The 24013-nt window shown below is 33.1% G+C and overlaps 2 protein-coding genes across 3 annotated transcripts in view; both read left to right on the forward strand.

Annotated features, from left to right (window-relative positions):
• Positions 1-5351: 5351 nt before the first annotated feature.
• On the forward strand, positions 5352-17682 carry LOC126974739 (40S ribosomal protein S3a). The gene is made up of 8 exons (XM_050822351.1): positions 5352-5518; positions 5816-5912; positions 6107-6192; positions 8012-8107; positions 10611-10758; positions 12507-12668; positions 13902-13962; positions 17581-17682. Exons 1-8 carry the CDS (start codon positions 5457-5459, stop codon positions 17661-17663), a joined length of 795 nt encoding a protein of 264 aa, XP_050678308.1. The 5' UTR covers positions 5352-5456; the 3' UTR covers positions 17664-17682.
• Positions 17683-22065: 4383 nt separating this feature from the next.
• LOC126974734 (sphingolipid delta(4)-desaturase DES1) overlaps positions 22066-24013 on the forward strand; it is a 39127-nt gene continuing 37179 nt past the window's right edge. The window contains exon 1 of one of the 2 annotated variants that reach the window (XM_050822345.1): positions 22066-22507. In XM_050822345.1, the coding sequence (XP_050678302.1) occupies positions 22426-22507 (82 nt within the window). In that variant the 5' untranslated portion in view covers positions 22066-22425. The remainder of the gene's footprint in view (positions 22508-24013) is intronic. The other variant, XM_050822344.1, reaches the window with a different exon arrangement.

Below are 24013 nucleotides of genomic sequence, written 5' to 3' on the forward strand. Positions count from 1 at the left end.
AGTTTTTTTTAACACAGTGTATAGCTGGTTTTGTGGAGAGATCTCTATGTCACTATTTAAAATGCATGGGTTGCATCGACTTCTTAACAGTAAATAGTTATTTTGAGTATCACAAACTAGTAAACTGGCGAGATAGAGGTGGATTAATATATACCTCAAGCGACGAATATGAGATTTGTAAAGCTACAGAATTTGTAATATTTGTAATATGATTATACATTAAAATATTAAATAATTTTTATGCTCGCCGAAAATTATTAAACCTTATATTTATCCTGATACTCTTTATCAATCTCAATCTCTCGTAGCCTACCCCTGATTATTAATGCTCAGTGAAAGGTATTGAAAATCATGAAATTTGAATAATTGTTTTCAATAATCCTAATACTTTTTTTATGCATCTATAAATATACAGTTTATATGAAGCGTCTGTTTACTTTTTCAATACTTTTCAATGAGTATTTTAATCAGGAGCTTTTCAGAAATTGCACTTCTATCGTGTGTGACTTGCACACACACACACATATTATTTTCTTACCTTACATGAAAATCGATTCCTAAGGAGTAGACTCCAAAAACTTGTAACTGTTGAATGTAGGGTTGTGCGCATAGATGTATTATACCAAAAATTAGCATTGCGAAAGGGTCAGCATTATATAATCTAAGAGTATGTTAAAGATCATTTCCGTACACGCTATCGGCCTGTAACAGCCTGATGTTTTTTGTTAGCGAAACAAATCTCGCTTTTGTGGAAATTTACCGTAATAGTAGTAAATTAAGAAGAAATGGTTGGTAATGGTTACTTGTACTATACCTAGATATAACTCATCCAAGAAAGAAAGGTCTTCAGAATTACACATTTCACACATAAGTAAGACTTAAAATATTTAGCTGTAAATTCACTATTTTAGTATTTTACACTAATAGGTAGGAGAAATCATCAAGATTTATCACATCAATACTCTGGATACATAGAAATTCGAATAAAAATATAAACAAATGCGGAATTTTGTGCTACAATTAAACTTATTCTTGTTGACATTAGCAGAGAAAAGGCAACACGTGGCGGCTCTCTTATACTTATAAGTAAATCATTTAAATTCAAAGACCGTAAAGATATTGTGGGCCTCTCTGTTGAACGTACCATTGAAATAGCCTGTGCAGAGCTTGAGTGTGCCATTGTTGTAAGTATATACAGACCCCCCGATGCATTATATGAGTTATTTGAGAGTGTATTGGAGGAGGTTCTATCAAAATTATCAGAATCTAAGAAATATATTATGATTTGTGGTGACTTTAATATTAACTTATTAGAAAAATCCACCACAAGTATTAGATTCAAATCTTTGTTTAAATCATATAATTTATCAAATATTTTCTTAGAACCTACTAGAGTAACCAGCACCTCTAAAAGCTGTATTGATAATATTTTTACTAATTATAAACCTATTTCTCAATCAATAATTAGTAAACTGAGCTCAGACCACTTTGGTCAATTAGCCTCTTTTAATATTGCAGGGAACAAATGTACTTCAACTAAAAAGTTTATGTTTGTTCCGGTAAACAATAGGCGAATGGAGAAATATAGAGGCAATGTTTCAGAAAAACTCTTAAACTTGTATTTGAATTATAACAGTACTCCAAATGAGATGTATGGTAAGTTATTTAAAATAATTAAAACAGAGTTTGCTTCTATATTTACTTCAAAGACAATCAACTCGGGTGGTCTCTTGTCATTTAACAACTGGGCAACAGCTGGTATTCATAGGAGCAGACAACGGTTATATGAGCTATATAGTGAGAGATCATCATGTAATCATGATGCATCTTTCCTTGTATATGTGTAAAATTATTCAAAATTATTTAAGAAAGTATGTTCTATTGCTAAGTCAATGCATATTAGAGAAATAATTAAAAATGCTTCAAATAAAATAAAAATGACTTGGAAAGTTATTAACCGGGAATCTGGAAGAGCGAAAGACTGCAAGTTTGAATATAATCTAATGATAAACAATACAAAAATCCACTCTGAGCAGGAAGTAGCTTCTGCTTTTGAGAATTTTTTTTCTGACATTCCAGTTTCCATCTCAAGCACCCTTGTCTCCTCCACCAGTGTGGCCGAGTCACTTCTTTTGGAAAATGTTAACGAATGTAAACAAAATTTCAAATTCAGTGTTGTTAGCCCAGCAGAAATAATTAAAACTTTCAGATCCTTAGAAATGAAAAAAACTGCTGATAGATGGGGCATATCTGTAAAAATTATAAGTTCTGTTATTGACGTCATAGCACCATATCTAGCACTAGTTTTTAATAGCTGTATTGAACATGGCGTGTTTCCTGACCTTCTGAAGTATAGTAAAATTACACCAATATTTAAATCGGGACTCACTTCTGACCCGAATAACTATCGCCCTGTTTCGGTGTTGCCGACCCTTAGTAAAATTTTTGAAAAAATTATTTTAAGCCAAATGCTTACTCACTTTAACACTTATAAGTTACTTCATATAAAACAATTTGGCTTTACTAGGGGACGCTCGACTACGGATGCAGGTGTTGAACTCATCAGGAATATTTTTGAGGCCTGGGAGGAATCACAGAATGCACTTGGTATCTTCTGTGATTTATCTAAGGCTTTTGATTGTGTTCAACATTCAACGCTGGTCAGGAAGCTATGCCACTATGGTATAAGAGGATCTGCACTCGATCTTCTGATCTCATATTTAAATAATAGGATTCAGAGGGTCGATGTGAATGGCAGGAGATCTCCTGGGACTCCTCTCGGTTGGGGGGTACTACAAGGGTCTATTCTTGGACCCTTCCTCTTTCTAATTTATATAAATGATCTACCTAACCTTGTAGAAAAAAAACACAAGGTGGTATTGTTTGCGGATGACACTTCACTTATATTCAAAGTGAAACGAAGCCAAGTTTTATATGACGAAGTAAACAATGCTCTATCTGACATCGTGTACTGGTTTAGCGCCAATAACTTATTGTTAAATAATCATAAAACCAAATATATTAAATTCACCGCGCCAAATGTCAAAAATGTAGATACGAATATTTTATTAAATGGAGAGGTGGTAAAACCAGTGGAATCTGCTATATTTCTTGGCATTACTCTTGATTCCAAATTGCAGTGGGGCCCCCATATTGAAGGATTGGCGAATAGGCTTAGTTCTGCAGCATATGCGGTTAAGAAAATCAGACGGTTAACTGACATAGATACGGCGAGATTAGTATACTTTAGTTATTTTCATAGTATTATGTCCTATGGTATATTGTTATGGGGCAGTGCGGCCGATATTAATACTATCTTTGTGCTGCAGAAGAGGGCTATTCGCGCGATTTATAACCTAGGTCCTAAAGAATCATTAAGAGAAAAATTTAAAGAAATAAACATTTTGACTGTTGCTTCTCAATACATTTTTGATAATGTTTTGTATGTTCATAAGCACATTGAGGAATTTTCTAGAAACTGTGACATTCATAATGTTAACACGAGGAACAAACATAAACTTGTTATGCCTACTACTCGGTTGGGTCGAGTTTGTAAGTCTTTTGTTGGGCGATGTATACAATATGATCCCAGAAAATGTACAAAACAAATGTGTTACGAAATTTAAAAGAATTGTTAAAAAACGTTTGTGTGGGAAAGGTTATTATAGCATAAACGATTTTCTTAATGACACCACGGACTGGGATTAAAGCGAACACCCTCAGGCTCTTTAATTATTAATGTTTATTGTACGATATTACATTGTAATCCATATTTTATATTAAAAAAAAAGCCCGCTGAGTTTCTTGCGCCCATTCTTCTCAGGTCTGAGGCAGTCTCTTTTGAATGGGTGGTAGATTTTGACGTTCAATAAGTGATTATAAATCCTATTTTGAATAAAAATATTTGAATTTGAATTTGACACTATCGATAAAATTTTATCGATATTTCCAATTCCCAAGTAAGTATATTATAGTTTAAACCTTAACATACTCGTATAAGCATGCTTATACGAGTATGTTAAGGGAAAAAAATATGTTATTCAACAATACACTTTATATTTTTTGGAACAATGTATTATGGATATTTTTTATATTTTTCCACATTTTTTCCGTACAGATCGTATACATACTTTAATTTGTAACGAAAACTCCTACTTCCGGGTTCCAAGCTTTTTTTACTACATTATTAACGCCTGGCATGCTTATAGTATATCTAGGTATTATTATAAGTGCAGCATTAAAAAACAACAATGCATTGTGATCAACAGTCTAAATTTGTTTGTTACTAGTGAAGAAGGTTATGGCTGCTGCCATTCCGCTCGTCTCGTCCGTTACGATTGACAGTCTAAAATTATTATTGCAAATCGCTAATGAACAAGGGCTGGTTCTAGTATTATCTTCTATTATTATATAGAATAAAATCTAGAGTATGGCGCCCTTATTCCAATCTATACAAATATAGTTTGGATGCATTTTAGCACTGTATATTACGGAACAAGCTAGTTAGGTAAGACACTACAAAGTATACATGACTATTTTTTTTATATAAGAGGGGGCAAACAGTGAAGTGGCTTACCTGATGGAAAGTAATAAAAACGAGCCACCCATGGACATCCGCAATACCAGAGGTTAAGAGATGTATTTTTGAGATGGGAGAATGCTCGAGACTTATCATATCGATTTGGAGCAAAGCAGCCGGCAGATGAGTCCACAAAGTGGCTGTTCATGGTTAAAAGTTAGTAGTGTGTAGTTTGTGTTAGTGGAATGCCAGATACCAACGTGACGCGGGGGAAATTTGGCATTATGACGTGATGTCCGTTGGTGAAATTTGTTATTAACCTGAGTAACTTCTTGGAACACTCCCCATGATTTAAGCTGTAGAAGATGCAGAGATACTCGATATTCTACGCAAAGCCAAATAATCAAGCCAATCGGCGATGACTTGATCGTCGATTATTCAGTCATTCCTAATCTTTAAAGCATTAATTTCACAGCCTTCCATTATGGCCTTGAACATAATAGAAATGTGCATTGGTGTTTTTCATTTTTGGACTCTTCCGATTAAATTTTTGCTGGTCTGGATCAGTAGTATATTAAATGAATATTTATTATAATATCTTCACGTCACTAAGTGAACAAACTTATCATGAAGATATTTATCATATTATGTGTCGTTATTTTGATTGGTATCGATACATTTCCAGCATTAGTTACCGAACACTCACATTGCTTAAAATATACATTTCACACTGACACACACACAAGCAATCAGTTTTTGGTCTCGCTCGATGATTTGCATTGAAAAAAACGTCAGTGGGATAAAACATCTATGGTTGTGCGAGTCTAAAACTATAAAAAGGATTGGGAGAAAAAAATAATAAATGACATTGACATGACAGCGGGCATTCTCACGTAACCATAAACAAATTTTAGTCTTTCTTACTTTGAGTTTGAACATGGCGGTTGGTAAAAATAAAGGCCTCTCGAAAGGCGGTAAAAAGGGTGTTAAAAAGAAGATGTAAGTTTAAAATACTATCAAATTTGAGTAGCCTAATAAATGCAGTGTCTTCCATATCAATTATTATTATGCCGGCCAAACTGATGTTCGAAATAATTGTGGATGTAGTCAGTGTCTCGTGTCAAATTAAATTTATCTCTTATAAACGTAATTGTTTATTTGTTGTATTTCTACTAATGTAGTTTAATTTAAGAATGCTGCTGAATATTCCTGAAATCTTAAGATGATTATGATTGATGTCAGCATGTTTTTGAGGTTATCAACTTAACAATATTAATGTGGTTAACCTCGTTGCAGTGTCGATCCCTTCACCCGTAAGGACTGGTATGATGTTAAGGCACCGGTTATGTTCACCAAGAGGCAAGTGGGAACCACACTTGTCAACCGCACTCAGGTATTTAGTAGGTCTTTTTTTTTGTATTGTCGTTCAAATTATTTCCATTAATAAAATTAATGATGATCAACCTAGCTCGCAATGATACAAAGTGATGAAAACTTTGTTCCCTTTTGATTTATATCTGATGATGAAGAAATGCTTCTTTATTTGTCTAGTTTATTCCAGCAATAACATGATTATTTTTGTTTTAGGGTACCAAAATTGCATCTGAAGGTCTGAAAGGGCGTGTATTTGAAGTGTCATTGGCTGATTTACAAGCCGATACAGATGCTGAAAGGTAGGCTATTATATTATACAGTTATTCTCTGCAGAAAATAATTCCTTGTCCAATGGATGTCTAACTCAGAGTTGCCTGTTTTCCCAGGACAAGTCCTAGTTTATGAAATGTCCTGAATAGTTTTTATGCAGCATCCTGTGTGTGAATTTAAATCATTGCTATTATTTATTCAGAGAGTACAAGTAGAAAGATACTTGTAAATGTAAGAAAAATATTTAAATGTCAATGAAAGTGTGCTATTTTGCGGAAATCCATAAACATCCAAACCAATTCACAAAACTGTGGCATGTGACTCAAAAAGAGTTGTGCCAGAGTTTGGTGAGTCAAACATCTCCTGAGGACGCCTCATTTACAGGCGAATCACATTTGAAATTGAAGACAAATATTGGTGGAATTAACCCTCTAGAAAACTCTGTAAATAAATAATTAATTTATGTCTTTGCTATTTACTGGAAATTATTTTCTTTTATATTTTAATTACTATTTTTCCATTTGTATAACCAACAATATATGTTTTTCAAATACTTATCAATTTAACAAGCTATTTTTTCAACTTCAATTCCTAGCTTTTAAAATTTGGGGTTGGCAACCTTACTCTTAACTAAATCTAATAAAATAATTCTTGAATAGAGATGGGTGTTGTTGCTATTTGATAACAATATGATTACACTTGCAACTAAGTTGCCTAGGGAACTGAAAAATCTTACATATGAACAAAGACTTACACAGCTTGGATCCAGCACCCTCAAAAGCAAGCGAGAAAGAGGCGATCTAATTGAAACATACAAAATACTAAATAATTATTATAATGTCCCAAATTTTGAGAGCATGTTTCCAAGAGCAATCCTAGACTAAGGGGACATGATATGAAGCTAGAATATAAATAGGCATCATCAAATCTATTGAAACACTTTCTGACCAACAGAGTTGTTCACATATGGAATAGATTGCCCAAGGATGTGGTTAAATCAAAATCTGTTAATCAGTTTAAGAATAGACTGGACAAACATTTGGATTGATATGGCATATGATATAGACACATCAGTGAAAGCTGCTTAGTCTATTATAAAAAATAATAATAATAATAACTCTTAATTCTATAAAATTATATCACACCAAGCCTATTAGGCTACTACTAAACTTTTATGTACAAGTAAATAAATAACTACAAAAGTAGTAGAAAAGATGTCAGATGTACAATTCAGTCAGTCAGATTGCATATTATATGTGTATTGCTTACGTCTTGCACTTAAAAGTTTGTCAATTAGTAATCATTGTGAGCAAATACAAAAATGACATCAGTTTTTTTTCATCCATTCTTAGAACAAAAATAGCATGCATTCTAGTTAAAAGCTGGCACCTCATACTTCATATGTTGTGGCAATAGACTAGTAGGTGATCACCTATCAGGTGACCCCTCCAATCTACAGTGGAGGCTTTGCACAGGATGCCGGCTAGATTGTGGATACCACAACAGCACCTTTTTCTGCTGTGAAGCAGTAATTTGTAAGCATTATTGTTTTGGTCTGCAGGGTGCTGTAGCTAGTGAAATTAAATATCTTATTGTAGTGCCGTACAGAATTTTTGGATTTTTCAAGAATCCTGAGCAGGGCACTTTAATGGGCAGGGTATATCACTTATCATCAGCTAAACATCCTTCTCATCACATCCCTTATTGTTATAAAAAAATCTTTTGTCCTCTTCTTATGAAAGCCTCCTCTCATGTCTCTGCGTAATATGTAACTATTTTTCTTCTCTTATAATATCAAATTTCCAAATTTGAATAATATCTGTACATTTTATGATCAATTAATTTCAGATCTTTCCGTAAATTCCGCCTCATAGCCGAAGATGTCCAGGGTCGTAATGTGCTCTGCAATTTCCATGGAATGGATCTCACCACTGACAAACTCAGGTAAGTTCCATAGATATGTTATTGTATTGCTAAAAGCAGGAAATGAATTTTAATAGATCTTGGTTTACCAACATTTAGGTTAGGTAGTTAGACTCCTCAAAATACTGTTTGTAACTAAATAAAATTTATAAAACTCGGTTTATTTATTTTATGTAGTTTAATGAATTTGCACATAATCACTACATGACCTCATCATTGTTGTAACATTATGGAGATAATTATAAATAAATAAATAAACATTTAATTCAGATGTTTATATCCATAAATTGTGAGTGTGTTAGGAACCGTGTCAATTTAATTTCTAAATTGGTAAGGTATACAATTATTATTATAAGTAGGTAAGCGTAAATTATTGAAATCGCCCAAAAGCTACGGCCATACTGGTTTAGTATTGGACAGTTGAGCCTGGCAGCAATGAACTTTAGGATGCTGTTGTTGCTGATACGGTAGTGCTGCAGGAGAATTTTAGTAAAAAAGTCATTTGTGTTTTCGTTTGAGAACATTTTAGAGGTGCTTTCATGACCTCTGCAGCTTCAACAGCATCTTGAAGGAAAACAACATTATAATAATATTATGTATTCTCATTTTGATATATCTCTCAGATAGGTTATGATGGAACAACATTTACTATCAAAGGATTTGGTTGCATCACTTAGCATAAAATGTATCAGTATGATAAATATTTGTTAAAATATGCTGAATCTGTGCCTACATATTACTTTAAAAAGATTGGCAACAACTTTCTTGGCAATTATTTTCATTGAGAAGCTCATCACTTCTAAAGGTATTGTGTAACCTAAATGATTTGATTTGTGAAACCTAATTAAAATCAGACCACACCTTGCAATATGCAAATATGAGTGTTAAACTATCAGAAAATTAGTGTAGCTTTCTATTATTTAAGTATTAAGATTTTCAAACATAAAAATTTTTTTTTTTGTTGAGAAATTTTAAATTGATGTCTTATATAACTTGCAGTCCAGCTATATGAAAGTTTAAAATGACTTTTATATCGTTTCAAACTGCATAAATCATTGAACGGGCATGATTTAATATTTGTTACACTTTAACTTATAAATTCATGCTTTTTCAACATGTGTAATTGTAAATCCACATGGCAATTTAATAGTGATTCAATTTTGTATAATTTTATTCAAAATAAGTATGATAACATTTCCTAATATTTACTAAGCGCAATTCAACATATCGTAAAGTATCCAATAATACTAAGTTAATTGGTACTATAATTATCTGTATATATAAAAGAGAATGTATGTTCCCTGATAACTCCTAAACCACTGATCGTATTGACATGAAACTACCACCATTTGATGCTGAATTTATTCTAGATGGTTTATGGCTTCTTATTTTTTTTTATTGTTTAATTTATTTCCTTTCAAAATTCGCTCAGCTAAGCGGGCGGGATCGGCTAGTCTGTAATAATTTATTTTCTGTGCATAATGTTGTAGGCGAGAGGTCGCTGGTTCTAGTCCCGTATGATTCATAAATTTTGTTTTCAAATTTAATTTGTATAGTTAATCCCAGAAGTGAGGGCTTATCACTTTAAAAATATAATAAAATATTTTTAACACAATGTTTCAACATCTACTCAACCTTTTCCGAAGTGGTGGTAAATGTAAAAAGAAAACATAAAAATTTGACCAACATGTGATTATGATTTGAATTGAATATATATATATAACTGAATTGTTGTTCGTTAGTCTCGCTAAAACTTGAGAACGGCTGGACCGATTTGGCTAATTTTGGTCTTGAATTATTTGTGGAAGTCCAGGGAAGGTTTAAAAGGTGAATAAATATGAAAGTGTTCGGAATTAAATAAAAACAACAATTTTATTTTTACTTTGATTTGTCCCCCGTCATCCGATATTTGTTTTGTATGGACAATTAATTGACACACGGTTTGACAGTTCTGCTGTGAAACAATTTCATTACAACAACAGGGAGCATATTTTACGAAATAATTCTTGATGTTATGAAATATTATTGACAAATTAATGAAAAACATTATTTTATTTATTATATACAGAACAATGTCTGTCGGGTCAACTAGTTATTAATAAATTGATCGTGATTGAATAAGTTTTGCTCTTTTACTCACCTTAAATGTTTTTGTAGTGGGAGGCTCCTTTGCACAGGATGTTGGCTAGATTACGGGGACTGCAACATCATCATGAAACAACAATATGTAATCATAATTGTGTTTTGGTCTGAAGGGTGCTGTAGCTAGTGATTACTGGGCAAATGAGACTTATGTCTCAAGCTGACGCGAGCAATTTGTAGTACCTCTAGGAAATTCTATGTTTTTCAAGAATCCTGAGTAGCAGCACTACAGTAGTGTCGAGGGTGTATCAATTACCATCAGCTGAACATCTTGCTCATCTCTTCTCTCATTGTCATTAAAAGAAAATCAATTTGGAAACTTCATTATTGTCTTGTCACCTGCAAATGTCCCATATTTATTAATAACTAAATTTGCTTTTAGATGGATGGTCAAGAAATGGCAAACTCTGATTGAAGCCAACATTGACGTGAAGACAACAGATGGCTACCTCCTCCGAGTCTTTTGCATTGGTTTTACCAACAAGGATTCCCTTAGTCAGAGGAAGACCTGTTATGCACAACACACTCAGGTATATAAGTACATTGTCTATGCAAGTACCTTTATTATATATATGGATCTGGACATGTCCTGAAGCCTTCTTAAGGCTTAAATGAAAAAAATAATCAACTTAAACATATTTTATTTCATAGGTAAATCACATTACATTGATGTATGTCAATTATTTTATACAGCTCATTTAGAAGGCAGATTTCCTTGGAGAGAACTGGCAAGAAACTCTAAAGTTGCTCTTTCTTCAAAACAGATTATTACAAGTCCTTATTTTCAATTAAATTTAGAAATCATTTCAATTACAATATAATATGTAGTGATGCACTAAAAATACTCAAAAATCAAATAGTAAATGCCTTACAAGACTGAGTCAAAAATAAAAAATTAATTAAAAGTACAAACACATGAGTTATTTAGTATAGTCGACATATCCACATATACCGTAAATAAATAAAGGCAAGGCCTCTTATTAAAATATTATATAAAAATATATTTTTTATGATAAACTTTATTTTGAAAAAAAAAATATAAAAGAATAAAAAAAACCATGATGCAGGCCTCCGGGTAACAGGACTATCCAGGCACCAACTGTAGCAACTGTTCCTGAGCATGACACATGGACCAGTCATCACCAGTCTACCATATTTTAGTTTCTTTAGGTTTATGATTCATTTGCATGCATAGTTAAACTTGGTGAAACATGTGAAACTGTAATATTGTAACATCCTAACATATATACATACACAATAACATAATTATATATGTATATGCAAATAAAGAATTTGGTTGATTGATGAATGTTAAATGTCTGGGTTAATATATTTTTTTAAACTTTTCAATAACACAATTCTCAAATCTGTGACATAAATAAGACAGTTTTTAATGTGCCGCCACATTAAATATAATATATTAGATGCTGCGTAACTCAGCTCCATACAGTCTTCAGTACTAATGTTGAAAAAACTTACATGATAAAGACATGCTCTATTTGCACACTCTATCAAACCTTTTTACAAATGGAAAGGGAACAGTAATTAATCATATTGTGGACAATGAATTTATTATTATTAGATGTTATATTTATTTATTTAAGGCATTAATAGGTCCATATATAAATGTTAGTGAAATGGTCTTATCCTATGTTAGTAAATACAATAATGAATTTATTATGCAAATAAATCACGGGGAGTGTTCCGAAGAGCTGTTTAACCTGATTCCTGCCGCCGAATTCCACCTTCGCACGCCACAAGTTAGGATATCATCACCACAATCTGGATGTGTGGTGATCCTGCACAGTGCGGTTTTCAAGGAGCTTTCTCCGTTGTACTACAAAGCTGTGGAATGAGCTTCCTTGTGCGGTGTTTCCGGGATGATACGACATGGGTTCCTTTGAAAAAAGTGCGTACACCTTCTTTAAAGGCCAGCAACGCTCTTGTGATTCCTCTGGTGTTGCAAGAGAATGTGGGCGGCGGTGATCACTTAACACCAGGTGACCCGTACGCTCGTTTGTCCTCCTATTCCATAAAAAAAATCTTAATAACAAACTATAATTCCTGTACTAACACAATGCAGTCCAGCTATATAATGATTCTTTTATAATCTTTATATCGTTTCAAACTGCATATATTATTGCTTCCACATGATCTAGTGCCTATGTCTTTGAAGTTATGGGCCTTTCATGCCGTTGCTACATTGATCAATAAATCTCAAACTCAACAGAGTTAACACAAAACAGGCGGCCAATATTGATGTTTATGTTTATTTCAGGTTCGAGCTATTAGGAAAAAGATGTGTGAAATTATCACCCGAGATGTCGCCAGCTCAGAACTACGTGAAGTTGTCAACAAACTGATTCCTGACTCCATTGCGAAGGACATTGAGAAAGTGTGCCACAGCACATACCCACTAAGGGATGTGTGTATTAGAAAGGCAAGTGACAGATTTAAATACTATCATCATCCATGTGTTGATTTCAATGCCGAATTTTATAAGAACTTCCTCATAACGAGAGTGTTTCTAGATTGATATGCTACAGCTATATTTGAAAATGTGTTTCGAAATTAAATACAACTTGCTTTCTCATTTTATTCTAAAAATAAAATATTTCTCTTATTGAACATTAAACTGGTACATACTGGAGTTGGGCACATTTTATTGTTGATAAAGAAGGCTTACTATAGAATAGTAGATTATATAGAGTATAATGATGCATGGTACTTGTATGGTTCTGTGCAGGCTATCTAAAATTGTCCATAATAATCTAATACAAAATACTTACTGATATGTGATCCCAGTGTCTTTCTTATTTATTGTAGTATTATTTTTACAAAGTTTTGCAACGCAACCCGGCATTTTAGTTTCAATTATTAGCAAAGTTTAACAACATGTGGCATGTCAAGAGTCACACATTGTTGGAGACTTTTTTCTTTTATGAAAATAAGCGACAGGACGAGCAGGACGTTCAGCTGATAGTAATTGATACACCCTGCCCTTTATAATGCAGTGCCACTCAGGATTCTTAAAAACCCCAAAAAATTCTGAATGCCACTACAACTGCATTCTTGAGACGTATGATGTTAAGTCTCATTTGCCAAGTAATTTCAATAGCTACGGCGCCCTCACACCGAAACACAGCAATGCTTACACATTACTACTTCACGGCATAAATAGGCGCCATTGTGGTACCCATAAACTAGCCGGCATCCTGTGCAAAGGAACCTCCCACTGATTGGACTCAGACTGGCTTGAGGTACAACCACCACTTGGGTATTGTATTCGTTGCCGCACTTTTTGACTACATCTGCGGTATCTATTTGGAGCGCAGCGGAGACCAATCCTTAATCTAAAGTTGAAATACCTAGATATAAAATATTCTATTTAAAAAAAAACCATGTCAAATCTTGGTACCTCTCCCCGCCCCTTGGCACACTTCGTAGACCGCTTAACATGTGATGCTATTTATGGACGGCCCCATATTGAATTATCCATCACATCAGTGAAATACAATAGGCTTTGTTTATATGATGATCCACTCAGCTCGCAATGAGTCAACCATATGATGAGAACTTTGTTCCCTTTTGATTTACTACTGATATTGTCTATATCAATATTAACATTCAATGCTTGACTGCGAGTATCTCATGAATAAATAATTGTTTACAGGTTAAAGTACTGAAGAGGCCGCGTTTCGAGATTGCCAAGCTGATGGAGTTGCATGGTGAAGGTATGTCTCAAGTTTTTATTCATCAACTCATCTGGCAGTATTGTAGAAAAATAGTATTAAATGAAATTTGTAACCTAAATTTATAAACAGTATGTGGAACTCAAACATCTTGGGTTCCGTCCGAGCGTTCTTCCACTGAGACAATCTTTCAAGTGATGTTTGGTTTGAAAATGTCGGTTTCGAGTCCTGGATTGTTCATGAATTTTTGTTACAAATTTAATTAATTTAATCCTAGAAGTGAGGGGTATCACTTTAAATATAACAAATTGTATAAAATAGTATTGCTTTAATTAATAAATGGTCACTTATTACCAATTTAGTGCAAAATGAACTATAGTGTGTTTTCATAATAATAATGTAGTCAATTAGAATGACCACTACTTATAGTGGACACATAATAATATTTAGTTCTAAAACTATATGAAAATTGATAAAAATTAAAATCGAAAAATATGCAGTCTAGCTATCACAGAATTAATTAGTGTAGAATTTATGTCTAGGTTTGTTCTTCTTATTTATAATATATTTCTTAATTGTTTCTTCTGCCTCTACCATTTGTTATGTTAAATTGTGTAAATTAAAAATTGTGATACAGGATAATATACTGCCAGTTGAGTGTTGATATTGTTTTTTACTCACCATTCAAGAAATAAAAATAGAAGGTAATAGAAATGCTTGTACAGTTCTTTGTGGGATGATTATCAACAATATATTATATATACATTGGAATATTGAGAGCACTATGTATAATGAATTAAGAATCTCAGTGAGAAAAGTGATGACCATAATTGGAAGTAGTTTCTGAAAAACGTTCCAAGCCACAAACATCACATTTTAAGGAATTCGTGTTTAAAGTTTAATGAAGATTAGTGTATTCCATACATGTGGGTTGGGCTAACTCATGATGTCATATGAGGAGTGACATTAGAGCTGCCATTTTTTGTCACGCCGGTAATATGAACTTGACCAGTGTTCTTAACTCAATTTCGACATGATTGTGGTTGGGAATGTTTTTCTGGAATTACATCCAATTAATAATAATTTTACTTACTGGCCAGTCTGATATTAGTGACAAGATAATAAGGGATGGCACGAGCAGGACGTTCAGCTAATGGTGATAGCACAACGGCGCCTTTTTCTGTCGTGCAACAATAATTATTGTGTTTCAGTCGGAAGGGTGCTGTAGCTAGTGAAATTACTGGGCAAATGAGACAAGGCAAGACTGACATTCAGCTGATGGTAATTGAAACACCCTGCCCATAACAATGCAATGCCACTCTGTGTGCCAATGCTCTCATCACCTTGAGACAAGATGTTAAGTCTCATTTGCCTAGTAATTTCACTAGCTACGGCGCCCTTCAGACGGAAACTCAATAATGCTTACATATTACTGCTTCTGGGCAGAAATAGGGGCTGTCGTGATATCATAATGTAGCTGCCATCCTGTGCAAAGAAGCTCTTAAATAATAATGTGTATTTGTCATTTCTAGTACCTTCTCATTTAGATTTCTGTGGCACAGTCTACATTATTTAATTCATGATGATCCACCTAGCTCGCAATGATTAACACAACTGATGAAAAATGTGTTCCCTTTTGATTTTGATCTGATGTTTTCAGTTTTTCTCTGAGAGTGCATAACAAATCATCATCATTTATTTTTACTTAATTCTTTCATTCCTTTAATTAGTTCAATCAATAGTCAAATCATTCAAAGCATTATCATCAACACCCAGTTGACAGAGCCATTTAATAAAAAATAATTTTTATTTTATTTTTTTTATTTTATTTTATTTTATTAAGAAAACCAACAGCATATTACAGATTAGATAAATAACTAATAATATTTTACAATAATAATGCCAATAACAGGTTTCCCTTATATTATATTAAATTACGGTTTCCGAAAAATTTCAAGATGGTGCGATACCTACTAAACAAAAATGAGATTTATCTTGAGATTATATAGGTCGTTTCATTACATAAAAAAAAACTGTTACTAAATATATACATAAAAGGTAATACATAAATATGTATACTATATGTGGTAAAATAAATAAACATATTAATATATTATGTTAGTGCATCAGTTACTTAGATGTATCATTGAAAGTAGCTATGAGTTCTGATTTGAATATAATTTGAAAATAATCAATCAATACTTATGTTATCATGATTTCCCAATTGTTACGGCGATTTATGGCACAATATTTGAAAAAAAACTTCAGTTACTGTTATAGGTACAATAAAATATTATAATGTTGAAATTATTTTATTTTTACACAATTTTTTTATAAATAGTATTTTAAAAAAATGTACCACAGTTTATGGATGATGTTTGGATGTGAACTGGAGATGTTGCCTATATCTCCACTTAGAATAACAGAGGGCTAAGATTGAAAAGATTGACATTTTCAAGTTAATTTCATCTATCATCGATAAAGTAGATCCTGTAAATATAGCCAAAACTGTGAAGTTGAACATACTATTCCAAGATTATATACAACTTAGTAATGTGCCGGATGATTAAAACTGTAGATCCGCAGATATGGGTACAGATCAAAAACAGCAAACCAATTTTTGTTACAAAAGAACATTACCAGAGTAAGTTTAGAAGAGAGACTATGTATAATATGTTAGATAGTGATGATGACGATGTAATAATAGTAGAATAAATCCTTTAATTACAAATTCAAATATTACAATTATTTAAGTTTTGTTAACCGACTTCAAAAAGGAGGAGGTTCTCAATTCGATCGGTGTTTTTTTATGTATGTACATCGATTACACTAAGATTTATAATCCGATTTACGTAATTCTTCTTTAGTTCGATGCGGAATAGGTTCCATTTGGTCCCATAAAAAAATTACATGTTTGGTTTTCATTTTATGAAAATTTTTGTCTACCTGGATGTATATATATACCTGGATATAATGTTTTTTGTGTACAGCTTTTTTAGGTGTTTTCATTCAGGTTTATTATATATTATTATTATTATTACCTAACACTGAAAAGTAAAAAATAAAAAAAAAACTACGTTTAAAAACCGACTTCAAAAAGTGAAAAGTATCAAATTGCTAAAAATTTGTCTTAATTACACCTCTTATGCTAACCTTTACCTTTAATATTAATAAACTACTATTATTTGTATGTGCTTCAAGTACTTGTGCTTCAGGTAGCACATATAAATAATAGTACTATACTAATATTAACAGTAAAGGTTTGCATAAGAGGAGTATTAAGTTAAATATTTAGTTATTTTAAAATTGATTTCTATAATTATTATGTGACAACCATTTAAACTATTAATTTTCTATGTCCAGGATATCTGTATCCACTGATAGGAATATTCCGAACATCACTCATACTCCTATGCCTATTTGGTTAAGTGTACCATAGGGGGCCGATGCCATCCATAAATTATACCATTAATATTTGGGTCAAAACAAAACCCTATAACAGTGTTGAAGGAATCACTTTAAATTAACTAATTAATAAACAGAATGACAAAAATTATACTGTTAAATTGTATATGCACTCTCTCAGATTTACTCTAAAACTAAACTAGATAAAACTGATGTGACTTTCAAGAGCTGTTAATAATATTACATAATTTTCAGGTGGTGGTGGCAAGCGTGGTGAAGTAGGTGAATCGTCTGAAAGACCAGAGGGTTATGAACCGCCCGTACAAGAAAGTGTATAAAAATATACAGTTAATGTGATGCTTTTGTTTCATTTTATGTCAACCGTGATTATCAAGCACTTTATAGTTTTACCCCCTTATTCATAATAGTCTGCTAACTTAAAGCATTGCTAATTCTCACTCTGTCTTCTTCTATTGACCTAAGTCAGAATGAGAAAAAACACTCCTTAGCGGCTGTTTTAAGTTAGCGAACCATTATGAATAAGGGGGTAAATGTATTATGTATAGGGCTTAATTATACATATATCCAAACGAATAACATATAAATAAGTGTAAAAATAAGTTCTTATAATTTAAATCAAGTATTAATAATCGAAATTATATTTATTGCATTATTTATAGTTGTAAAAGCAATTAAAGACTTTTTCTCTATAATCCATACAATCTTATTTATTTATTTATTTTATTTAAGGAAAACCAACAGCTAATACAATTTCTTTAGATACTTAAACAGTAACAGACAGCCAATAACAGGTTTTCACTAATAGAAGTAATATAAAATATGGTAATGTACGTGAACACAATTTTTCGGCTCAAATTCATGACATTAAAGATATTTTAAAATAGATAACAAAAAACTAAAGGTGTTTTTAAGTTAGGATACAATTGCTTATGTATGACCCTCTCAAAGACTTTAGCAATGATGAAAAGTTTTGAAATTGGTCTATAATTCGTAATTTCAGACCGAGACTCTTATGTACTGGTGTAATAAATGGCGATTTCCATAACTTAGGGACAGAGCTAGTAGAGAGTGATTTACTGAAAAGCATGGAGATAGGAAGAACAAAAGTGGAAGAGCATTTTCTAAGAAAAAATGACGAAATGTTATCGGGGCTGGAGATTTAGTTATATCTAGCCTATGAAGTAATAATTTTATTTCATGCACATTAGTATCAATATTGTGAATATCAGAATTAATGTTTAAATTAGAACTAAGAGTCAAGTCACCGTTATCTGAAGAATAAGAGGATATGCTTCTATTGTTTTGTGTCGTGGTGTTAAAGTGAAAGTATGTTGAGAACGCACTACAGATAGTTTCTCCACTTGTTAAGCTATTATTATTGAGTGTCATTAGACTAGGCACACAATGATTGTGACCTACTTTTCACAAACTTCCAAAAATGTTTTGGATTTTGTATAATTGAATCCTCAGTTAATTTCATATACTGTTCATAGCAAATAGATTCTAATTGGTTAACTTTATTACGTAATAAGTTATATGTAAGATAATCCGATTTGTTACCGTAGTTCTTAATTTTTTTATGGTAAGTATTTACTTTTCTCCCTGTCTATTCGCGTCCTTCCTTAAAAGCGATAGAGATCGCTTTTAACAGAGCTGAGTTATACCAAACTGGATACGAGTAGTTCCGTAGACGTTTACTATATACTGATTTTAAAGGGCATATACCGTTTCATTTAAGAAGCTAACACACTCGTCAATGGGGCGAGATAAAAACTCGCCTTCCCAGTCAATAACTCTGATTCTATTCTTAATATTTTAAAAATCACCTTTATCCTAAATAAAGCAGAGCCGCGGTGCGTGATCTAATAACGTAGTTTCAAATGGTTTTGCATCTATCAACAAAGCAGGGTGGTAAGTATCAATGGGTGTAAGAGGATCGGTGCACTCAGATACATAGATTAATTGGTTCGAAGAAATTAGATCTAATAGTCTGTTCTGTTTGTTAAGTATGCCATTAAACTGATGCAAGCATAATGCGCTCATTTCGTACATTAGCGAATACTCATCCGAAGAACTCTTGCAAGTACTATAAAAACTGTTAGTATCTGTAGGTTGCCAAACAATACCGCTTAAATTAAAATCACCAATAACCAAAAAAGCATCGGAAGGGTTGATTGATGATGCATAATTTAATTTTGTGAGGAAGTTTGCCAATTGGTTAATAAATGACAAGCCGTTATTCTGCTTGCACAAATAAATAACACAGAGATACAAATCAATCCACTTAAGTGTATTTGATTGTTTAATGCATACACTTATCCAACGGTCTGCTGTTGAGTTAAATTGCGGCAGCAAATTGCAAATGTTTACTACCGCCCTTTGTTTGACCAATTAAACTATAATCGCGGTCACATCGGCAAACTAGGTACCAATCATCCACGAACTCGGAGTCAGATATGCTGTCTTCTAAGCACGTCTCAGTAAATATAATTACGTCATAAGAAGTCATACAGACTTTACGATAAACCTCATTAGTTTTTGTTCTTAGGCCACGGACGTTCTGATAATAAACACTGAAATTATAGATATTATAAGACATTATCAATACTATTACTTAAAAACATAATACTCAAAAACATAATAATAATTTTAAAGGTATACGGTGTTGTTTTACAGGTGCATTTATTAAATAAATACGTAATTTTAAGAAAGAGCGGGTTGATTCTAAAAACTGTGTCTAAGTAAGATTAGTGAGGCATGCGATGAAGATGGCAATAATAGGCAAAACTTATAAGGGTAGGCGAGACAATAAAGGTTGCACTTAGGTAATGGGGATGTCCACATTTTAAACAATCTTGTTTAAATGGTTTTCTTGGCGTATCACAAACACTCTCGATGTGCTCTCACGGCGCACATGAATTTTACTATGTTTAACCCACACAAATTTATGCGTTTTTAGCGGATGTTAGAATCGTCTTAAGATCCATATTGAGGTGGTCATTAATATATATTTTCTTTATTGATCATGAAGGCAGATTACCGTATCCTGTAATTTTTCAACACTACTAACTCTGGATTCAACGCTCTTTATTCTACCACTCAGGTCGTCTACTTGTTGGCTCGTGTACACACACGTGTCATTAAGATCGGACAGTTCCTTTTTGATTGTTCGTACATCTTCTCTCAACGCAAGCACGCTGGACAGCTAGACCGCTTCATATCACGGAGCTCCTTCATGATAGATTCAAGAGAAGCTGGTTCTGTGGCCACCGGCGTGGTGGATGATAGCCCGCAACACGTTGCACATTTCCATTGCGATCTTTTTTCTGATCCATAGCGCCTACATGTGGTTTCCGATATGTTAGCACACCCAAAGCACAGAATCAGTCTCGTGCCAGATTAAGCAAGACAACACGTCCTGAGGATGCCTCGTGTAGAGGCGAAACACGTTTCGAATTGTTTTAAAAACAAATATTGGCGGAATTAACACTAAAGAAAACTTAAATCATTTGTACGATATAATAGTGGCAAGCATTACCGTAATGGAATAAAAGTGTGTGTGTGTGTGTGTGTGTGTACTTATGTATGCACGCAAGAAGTTATACTTCTTTGGCGTAGCAAAGCAACAATCCTTAACCTTTCCGCATCGGCCGTGCCCGCGGGCACTGGTAATTCAAAAAACAATGAGAGCGGCTGTGCCGCGGGGCACTCTTTTACCTCATCCAGTTTTCACCCTTATTAGGTGTACAAGATGGTTTATTTGCCTACGCAGTTATGAACGAGTGAATTCCCAAACACATTTCGATCCGTTACGATTCAAGGCCACCAATATTCGACGTCATAGCTTTACGGACAAAGCACTTATGTGTCCACTTGTTCCCGGCCGGCGCAGCGAGCGGTCGTTATCAAGACTTTACACGAAGATCGTTCTTTGTGGAGATTTAAGCTTTATTTTATAATTAACATATACTATTCATTACAAAAACATAAAAGGAAATAAATAAAACAAGTAATTAACAATAATAACAATATTTATTTTAAAATATACCTATTTTTACACTTTTTTTCGAATGAAAAGTCTGTGTGAAATAAAAAAGAAAGACAATATGAATAATTTATAGATGGTCTTATAGCTTGTTTCAATAGCTTTCAGTGACAGTCACTCAAATCACCCTAGTTATAAGCATTTTATAACTACACGTAAAATAATACACACGGGGAAAATGCCGCGAAAATGCCGGAAGCTTGCCGATCTACAGTGTACAGCGAGATCCGGAGCGCGCCGATCCGGAAAGGTTAAAATTATTTATTCCTCCTGCTATTCTACGTTTGTAGAAGGAACAATATTGAAAAATCTTGAAAATATGGCTTTGACAATTAATTATTAAATAAAGAATACGGCTGTATGGGCTTAAACCCTTTGCCTGTCCATTATTAGAAAGTAAAGGACGAAGAAACCAAATGAAAAAGTAATGCATGTCGCAAATGTCAGAAAATTTTAGGTTTGAACTGAAGTTAATCGCCGCATGTCATCTCTTTCTATCTCACTCAAGGTGTATTTGGAGGAAGAGTGAAACTACTAAGAAAATGTTTAATTAATTGCGCACTCATCAGGCTTTATTATTATTGCTCCGAGTTCCGAAGTATAAACTTGTTTAAAAAGTCAAGAGTCACAACTTCAGGTGACAGACCGTCATACTTTGAAGTTCGCCATTCATATTCGTATTTCGTACTCGTAGTCGTACCGGGTAGGTACCCACAGAGAAGTGAATATAAACGGAATCACCATTCACCAGGCAGATTTTGAATTCACCATCTAAGCAAGTTTATAAAGGAATTCCGGATTAAGAAAGCTGCCGATTACCACATTTGAAATTGGTCACTGTGCTTACTGTTTTGTGACATTATAGTTAATAAGATACAAGGTCATTGAGACAGTTGAGCTAATTTATAAACTGGACGCGATCGTGACAGCGACTACGGACACCTAATTTATTTACGTTAACCGGGTGTGTTTCTTGAGGTTTAATTCGGTACCGATATTTATTGTGGACTCAAGTATAGTGCTTTGAAGCTGTAATGGGTGCCCATGTTTCAAGAGACGACTTTGAGTGGGTTCTAACGGAAGAACCGCACGCTAGCCGAAGAAAAATAATTTTGGGTGAGTACTGACGTCATTTCTAATATATCTAATTAGCCGGTTGGTCAGAAATATTTTAGATATCACATTTCACACTATGTATTTAATTATGCACTAAAACAATAAATCTAATTTATTTTATTTATTAATTTTGATTCAAACGGTATTACAAACCAATTACATCATTCAATTATATACAATAATGCTAGTGACCAACACCTCAAGTCTGTTATTAAATAGATCACTATATTGTCTAAACAGAATCATAGTATTTGTTTTATAATATAAATATTTAATATACAATCTTTTAGCTGATATAATCCTTCTGTATTTGTACACCTATCATAGTTACCAACTGAACATAAACTTAAATGAGTATGCCATTATGAAGTTACATACAAATATTTGATTCACAATTTGAGGACATTATTAATGTGAGCCAACCGATAGCATGTAATATATTGTGACTTCAATGAGGAGTTATTTAGGATTTTAGAAGAAGCAGAATTATTTTGTAAATCAGTTTGATGTATCTCAAAAGACTAAGCCAATATAAGCCTATAACTAAATTTATTTTCCTGCAACTTGTAATAAAATATTGATTATTTTGTTGTATTATTCACACCTATATCTTAATATATATAAATTACGTGACACGTTGTTTGTCCCCGACGGACTCCTAAACTAATGAACAGATTTTACTGGGGATTACTTCATGCAGTGCTACTTGAGAGATAGGATAGTTTTTATTTCTATTTGGGACCCATAGTTATTTTTATTTTCAATATTTGTTTTGTATGTACTTATTTTATATGTGAGAATTTATTGACACACTGTTTGACAGTTCTGTTGTGGAACAAAATAATTATGACAACAGGGAGCATATTTTATAAAATAATTCTTGATGTGATGAAATATTATTGACAAATTCATAAAAACAGTATTTTATTCATTATGTAGATAGTGATGTACCAATCATATTCATCAGTCACATTATGTGATGTGATGACTTGCAGTGCAAAGCGCCTTTGTTTTATACTATGTAAAAATGTTTTCTTTCACCGATCAAATTTATTTGGTTGAAAACTTCAGCCCTCCTTTCCTCACTCATAACCAAATGTTGAGATTATAATTAATACTAGTATACCATCTGGCGGTTATAAATAAAAACATATTTATATTTTTATGACAATATTGTATTCTAAACTTCCTACTATGGCTTCAATTTCGGGTTGAGGTTCATAATAAAGTTTGCCTTTTGAAGTTTTGGATATTTGCCACATGATGGACCAACTCTTAAACATCTTAGGTTTCAAGGTAGTGCACAAGTCATGAGAGAATATTTGAGGAATATTCTCAAATTGGGAAGTAGGGAACCTGTATGAGTAGCTGACCTGCAACAAGCAGCTGCATTTTCACTACCAGGGATGCCCATATGGCCTGGTATCCATGCTAGAACTATGTTGACGTTGAGATTATAGAGCTCCTTCAAATTTTTCCTTATCTTGTGTATAATTGGAATCCTAC

The sequence above is a fragment of the Leptidea sinapis genome, chromosome 33 (assembly GCF_905404315.1).
Source record: "Leptidea sinapis chromosome 33, ilLepSina1.1, whole genome shotgun sequence".
Lineage (NCBI taxonomy): Eukaryota > Metazoa > Arthropoda > Insecta > Lepidoptera > Pieridae > Leptidea > Leptidea sinapis.